We start from the raw sequence: 7,508 nt of genomic DNA on the forward strand, positions 1-7,508 counted from the left end.
TTGGCTTGGATTCTTTTCCCTGTCCATATTCTGAGATTTCTTGTTTTCTGCTGATCCTGCTTATTCCTTGCTCAGGCCCGAAATGTCAGCGATATATCTTTGTCTCCTATGGATGCTGAAAGACCAACGGAGTTCCTCCAGCATTTTAATGTGTTTTTGCTGCAATCACCGTGTCTGCACACTTTCGTGATTCATTCAGTTCAGTTTAACTTAGTAAGCCCAACTTCACATGACTGATCACCCTTTCTAAACCTGATTCAAATCTGGAAATCAGCAATTAATGTTTTAATCCATATACTGTAGGAATTTAACTTGTGATAGAGTTAGGTCTACTTGCCTGCCCAAGGAGATGTAAATCTTAGAATTCCTAATGAGGTAAAGGAAAGAAGTGGTATTCGAAATTTGACTTAAAGGTTTTTTCCAGGTGCCCTGAGGGAATGAACTAAGTTAGTGCGTTGAGATTCTCTCCCAGATGCAAAGACTGAAACTCTTGCTTCCACACATAGAATCAACAGGGAAGCTAATTTAGCTCAACACCCTGAAGGGAATAAGATAATCTGAACAGGAGGTAGGCATGTCAACGTTGCTTAGACTGTCATGTTTAAGACAAACTGGACAAGTCAGAATGAAGTATGCACCAGCTGGTTAGACCAGTCTGCTGGGCTAATGGCAATGGAAAGCAATGATTGCATACAGAGTTCTAATATAAGGAGTGTGATTTGCCCATGTAGATGTTTACTCATCTCACCTGCTAAATTCCCATAGTTTGTGGAAAGTGAATTAAAGAGGCAATGATTCAAAATTGCTCCATAACTTTAAGAAATTAGAAAAAATGTGAAAGAGGAAGAGAGTAAAGCATTCAGTTCTTGTCAAAATTAATGTTACGGAGAAAGGGATTTTGATCCCGAAAAGTAGTTCATGAGCTGAAAAAATCTTTTAATTAGTAATCTTGGATTGTTTTTGTTATGTATATATCAAGAAGCAAAGGGAAAGCTCATTTAGGCTGTTAAATTGGGGCAGTGAGCTGCATTGACAGGATAATGTTAACCTGAAGAGATGTAGGGTCAGCATGCTTATGGAGAGGCTAACAGTTAGCACATCACTACACCAACAAGCATTACTTCACAAGGAAGCAGAATTGCCTAAGATAGGAATAGTTCATCTTTGGTTTAAATTACATAGCACATCAATTACATAGCACACCTGAATTTCCATAGCTTAAAATTAGTGTATTTGACTCCTATTTTGGGGATCCGGCTTGTATACCACTAAACAGACCAGGTTAGGAGGAAGAGAAGACCATTCACTTGTTCAAAGATGCTCTGCTATTCAGTAAATTATGGCTGATCTGAATGTAACTGCAGCTCAGCACTCCCATTTGCTTTGGTAACTTTCCACTTCTTGTCAATCAATATCTACTTCTGCCTTAAGAATATTCCAGGATATCTAAGCATGCCCTTCTATGAACTGATTCCAATGGATTAATCCTCAAATAAGGAGAATCATATTGTACACATCACCCCTGATATGGGTCTCACCAATACCTTAATAATACCTTACTTTTAAATTTAATTTCCCTTTCAGTGAATGATAACGCTCCATTAACTATCTTAATTCCCATCTTAATGTATGCTAATACTATCTTAATGTATGCTAATCATTTGCAAATTGTTCAGGCGGACACCTCCGCATCTCAGTCCTCTGTCATTCTCATCATTTCAATAACTTCTTCATCTTGCCAAAATGCACAATGATGTATTATGGCCTATTCACTAGATTGTGGCCTACTTATATAAACTATTAACATTCTTTAAGTCCTCTACACATGTTAGACCAATATTACAAGAACACCTATGTCAGACTATTATTTATTGACTACAGTTCCATTTTCAATATAATAGTACCAAGCTACGAGTCCATGGTCTCAGCATTCCTCTCTGCAAATGGATCCTTGACTTTCTATCCCACAGGTTGCAAACAGTGGGGATCAGTGACAGCACCTCTTCCACAATCATCCTGACCACTGGGACATGACACAGTTGTGGACTCAATTCTCCACTATTGTCCCACCGTACAGTAATGACTGTTGGCCAATAACAGCTCCGACTCCATATATAAAATTGAAGATGGCACCACCATTTTAGGCAAGATCGCTAATGATGACTACGTGGAGTAATGAAGAGGGGCTCGCCACTTTGTGCTAGGACAACCACTCCCTTAACGTCAGCAAGACCACATCAATGGTACTGAGGTAGATATAGTAGGCAACTTTAAGTTCCTATGGATAAACATCTCCAGTGTCCTATCCTGGTCCTCCCACATCAATGCAATATTATCGCTACTTCCTCAGAAGCCTGAGTACATTTGGTATGTCACCAGCATTCCTTTATAATTTCTACAGGTTATATTTTCATGAAAATATATCCTATCATGGTGCATCACTGCATAGTATGGGAGCTGCTCTGCCCAAGATCACCCAGTCCACCACACATACCCCCTCCCCTCTATCACTCCATCTGCATCTCACTCTGACTTGGAAAAACAGCCAACAAACTAAGAGACTCATTGACCCTTCCACTCCCTCTCCCATCAGGAAGAAGATTCACAAATGTGAGATCACCAGATTCAAGGACAATGTCTTTCCTGTTATCAGATTCCTGAATTAAACGTAAAATAGGGAAATTATGTTGTCTTTGCCATGCTTTGTCTCTCTCTCTGTAACTCTGCACTTTGTACTCTTTTTTAACTTTGTCTTACTCATTGTACTATATATGAGATGCTTCCTTTCTCCTTGCAAAAAAACCTCTATCGCTGCATTTTGGAACATGTGACAATAAAATGTGTGACTGAGTATTTAGAGGTGGTTTAGGAGCAATTGCTAGAGCAGCTTGGACACACACATTTTATATCATAGAATTTTTGCAGGACTTTTGGAGAGTGCTTTTTGCAAAAAGAGCAACAAAGTATTGAACATACAGCTTGCTTGGGAGAGCATGTGATTTTTGCAGGCAGACAGAACAATTTTGCTCTCAGAGAGGGAGGGTGTGAACCAGAGAGAATGGAGACAGAAATCAGTTCCAGAAGGACAAAGCTGGCAAACATTGGAAGGCTGCCTGGTCAAAGGAGAAGACTGGCAGTCTGAAAGGTGACCTGAAAGAAAGAGGATTACCTGGAGAACCCTGAAGGGGGCAAGTTTCATCAGCAAGACTGATTGAGAAGGAATCCGTTGCAGATGTCCTGGAAAAGGAATCTCTCTCTGAAAACTAGCAAGAACCCTCCTGAATCATAACCATTGGCCTGTTAAGCACCAAAGACCGGTGAACTTTGTTAATGCTAACTTCTGTGCACAGTCGAAGAATTGCCTGCAACCAGTGAGATTGGACTGTGATCCAAAGAACTTACTGGATCTTAAATACACATCACACACACCTGCGCTTAGGATTAGAGGGAGGATTAAGTGGGTTAGGTATGTTAAGTAAGTAGTTTAAGTAACAAGTTAAAGTTTAATTCAGTTTTCTTGTTCAAACTCTGGAACAAATCGAACTTGAACTTGACTCTTCCACTTCCATTTGAATCATTAGAAAATTCAGGAACCATTCCTTCTGTCATCATTTACCCCCTCCATAAATCTTCGTCCGCGAAGCCAAGCCAAAGAAGAAGAAATGCATGAAGCCGACACACAATGATCTTTTTGATCTACTGCTAAATATGGAATATGTAGCCTTATCAGTACATTATGCTATGGTTCTGAGACTTATTCATCTGAAATTCATGGAGGCAGAGTATAGCATATTCACACCCTTACACCATGTCTTTAGTGTGACTGACTGTGAATGAATCTCTCAGCAAGAAGATGATTTCCTACACAGTATTAATTTGGACTGAATTTGAGCGATAATATTTGATGATTGCACTTAACAAAATTATCACAAAGCTAATGAGAGAATAAAATGTCAATGCAAAAAATGTGACGTAATATATTTAAGCAAGTAACTATACACAAGAGAAAACATCAGAATAGGTCTTTTTTTTTTTTTTTTTTTAAATTTTTTATTTTTCACACCATAATTCACAATAGCCATGATATACACTTTTTCTTTTCCACACATTTACAGTGACTTTTTCTCCCTCCCCCCTCCCTCCTCCCAAGCCACCCCCCCATCCCCCCCCCTCTCATCCATTTTAGTTATACAATCTAGGTTGCATTAATTCAGTTAGACAATGTTGTCATTCAACAAAAATACACCAGAAATTCTACTGAGTCCATTCTTTTCTTTTCTTCTCCTTCCATCAACTTAGGTAATGTTTGTTCCCGGTAGGTTTTCGCTATTGTATTTAATGTAAGGCTCCCATACTTGTTCGAATATTTCAATATTATTTCTTAAACTATATGTTATTTTTTCTAATGGAATACATTTATTCATTTCTATATACCATTGTTGTATTTTCAAATTATCTTCCAATTTCCAGGTTGACATAATACATTTTTTTGCTACAGCTAGGGCTATCTTAACAAATCTTTTTTGTGCATCCTCCAAGTCAATTCCAAATTCTTTATTTTTTATGTTACTTAGGAGAAAGATCTCTGGATTCTTTGGTATATTGTTTTCTGTTATTTTATTTAATATCTGATTGAGATCATCCCAAAATTTTTCTACTCTCTCACATGTCCAGATTGCATGAATTGTTGTTCCCATTTCTTTTTTACATCGAAAACATCTATCAGATACTGTTGGGTCCCATTTATTTAACTTTTGCGGTGTAATGTATAGTCTGTGTAACCAATTATATTGTATCATAAGAATAGGTCATTTTTTAATGGAAGAGAAGAAAGTTTTATCTGCAGATATTCAGGTCACGTATGATATTCCATGTAGATATTGTCAGAAAATGGCAGTCGCAATTCTCAGATTTTAACTGAAGTATGGAATGCTAAGCAAGGATAAATCTGTGTTGGACTGCAATATGATCATGTCTGGGGAATGGCGGTCTGATCACTCGCAATGAACAACGGTTCCTATCGAGCCGTCGTTGTGAAATAGGACAGTGTCCTGAATTAATATTAATCTACACTTAAAAACTGATTGGTATAAAGTAGAATTGCACTCACGGCTAAAAATGGAATATGTTTTTAAAGTTTTCAACCTTAATAATTAGATGAAATAATTTGTCAATATGTTGTTATCTCAAAAGTGCACCACAAATAACATGAAGCAAAGTTTGAATTTAGACATATATTTAAAAAAAATGTTTTTTGATTTCCTTGAGGATTAGTGATTTTTTTCTTTTTATTCCTTTTTTTAGATTAATTGATTATATACGGCAGTGGCTCTCAACCTTTTTCTTTCCACTCACATACCACAGTGATCAGTAAAGGGCCTATCTCATTGGCCTGGAGACTAGGTGGTGACTCGAGTCTCCGCGACATCTCCTGGAGACTAACCGTGTCTCCGGGGAGTCGTGGGAAATTCAAACATGTTTGATTTTTTTTGGAGACTTTTTCCAGTCGCCAGCAGGTCTCGGTGACTAATTTTGTCCATGACTGGGGAGACGTCTCCGCGACATCTCCGTGACCTGCTGGAGACCAAGGAGACTGAAGAGACGTTGTGGCGATGATGCAGCGACATCTCCGCGATGCTGCTTGGCTTAGAGACCACGTGACTGAGCGCATGCTGGCATCATCGAGACACCTTCATTGCTGGTCCAAGTCACAGGTACATCCCGGTCAAGGTCTTCATCATCTGGTACTTGTTCCTCCTGCTGCTGCTGCTCCTTGTACTGCCTTGGAAGAGGCCCCTCCATCTTGTCTTGCCGGGAGACAGCTCCAACCCCAGAGTAGTACTGGGTCAGGTCCTCTCTCTGGTTCTTGGCAACAGATGGCATGTTACTTCCTCTTCTCTGCATCCCCTCCAACTGGTTGGTATGCTGTCTCCACTCTCCAGGGGCAACTTCATGGGTGTGTGGGACCTCTCTGTCAGCTGAGAGTCTGATGTCTGTCATCATGTTGTGGAGTGTTCAGGCAGCAAGGACCAACTTTTCAACCATCTGTGAGCGCATCATCAACATGTGTGGAAGCATCTGAATCTGGAAAGAAAAAAATAGAAGTAAAATTAAAGTCATTGTATTTTCTGTGTTTACAATCTGGCAAATATGACTGTCTGTGTGGCAGGAAAAAAATAATAAAGAGCTGCACACTTGTTTCCCAAGGTGGCAAAGCTGTTCTCCACAATAAGCCTGGACCTGGACAGCCTATAGTTGAAGATTCTCTCTGTGTGGGTCATCTGGGGTTCACCATCCATATCCTCAGGGCGAATGCATCGTCACCAACCAAGAAGTAGGGGACATCTTGATCTCCACCAGGAAAGGGTTCAGGAGGTGGTAGGTTGGCTTGACCTTCATCCAGTGCCTTGAACAAACTGCAGTCCCTGAAGATGCCAGCATCTGAGTCAGCCTCAGGAGTCCCCACGTTGAGGTACATGAGCTTATAGTCAGCATCTACCAGCATGATGATGGAAAAGTAGCCTTTGTAGCTATGGGAGACACTGCCTGACTCTGGAGGTTCAAGAATTCTGACATGCTTCCCATCCAGTGCACCACAGATATGATGGAAGTTCCACTTCTCAGAAAAATCCTTGGCCACTTCCTTCCATTCCTCTGGTGTGGATGGACACTTGATAGCCTCCTCATGATACTCATCATAGATGGCTTTGCACACCTCTGGGACAATACTGACAATGGTGTTTGGAGCCACACGGAAGCCATAGGACAGGCTCTTGTAAGAGTTTCCTGTAGCAAGGAACCTCAGAGTGATGGCAACGTTCAAACCAGGGGGCAGGGCTTTGCTGAAGTTAGTGTCTTGCTTCTGGATCCTGGGAGTAAGGTGAGCCACCAGCTTCCTGAACATCTCTGGATCCACCCTCAGGAAATTCTTGAAGGACCTCACATCCCCTTCTTCCAGGTGTTTCATCAGCTTCTCATACCAGCCATGGTGTTGTTGTTGTAGGAGCCACTCACATACCCACACTGTCTTTGCCTTCCTGACACCCTTTCTGGCCCTATCCCTAGCCCTGGCCTTTGCCTTGTTCATGGGCAGAGCTATCAGGACGAGGGCCAAGGCCTCCTTCTGCTCATCCTCCAGGTAGGGATCCTGCTCCAACAGCATAACAGCCTCATTGCAGATGTCCATGGTGAGAGTTCTTGACTGTCTGACGTCTGAAAAGAGAATGATAGATCTAGTTGTAGATCTAGGTATATATACACAGGGAGAAGTCACGGCGACATCTCTGCAACCTTGCAGAGACCCATGGCGACCTATCAGCGACATCACGGTGACGTCATTGCAACTGCTGGAGACGTCGCCGCAACTGACAAGATGTCTCGGAGATGTCACCGCGACTGCCGGGCGAATCGGTTGTCACCTTGTCTAGAGATGTCTCGGACATCGCCCTGGCATCGCCTCGGTGAGAGCGCAAGCCATTTTTTGGTCTCCCGAGTCGCCCGAGTTGCTG

At 41.3% G+C, this 7,508-nt stretch overlaps 1 protein-coding gene across 1 annotated transcript; it reads right to left on the reverse strand.

The window, feature by feature from the left end:
* Positions 1-6,277: 6,277 nt before the first annotated feature.
* On the reverse strand, positions 6,278-7,186 carry LOC138742138 (uncharacterized). Its single transcript, XM_069896321.1, has one exon. It carries the CDS (start codon positions 7,184-7,186, stop codon positions 6,278-6,280), a length of 909 nt encoding a protein of 302 aa, XP_069752422.1.
* Between the last annotated feature and the right edge of the window lie 322 nt (positions 7,187-7,508).

Source organism: Narcine bancroftii, chromosome 8 (genome assembly GCF_036971445.1).
Source record: "Narcine bancroftii isolate sNarBan1 chromosome 8, sNarBan1.hap1, whole genome shotgun sequence".
Classification (NCBI taxonomy): Eukaryota; Metazoa; Chordata; class Chondrichthyes; order Torpediniformes; family Narcinidae; genus Narcine; species Narcine bancroftii.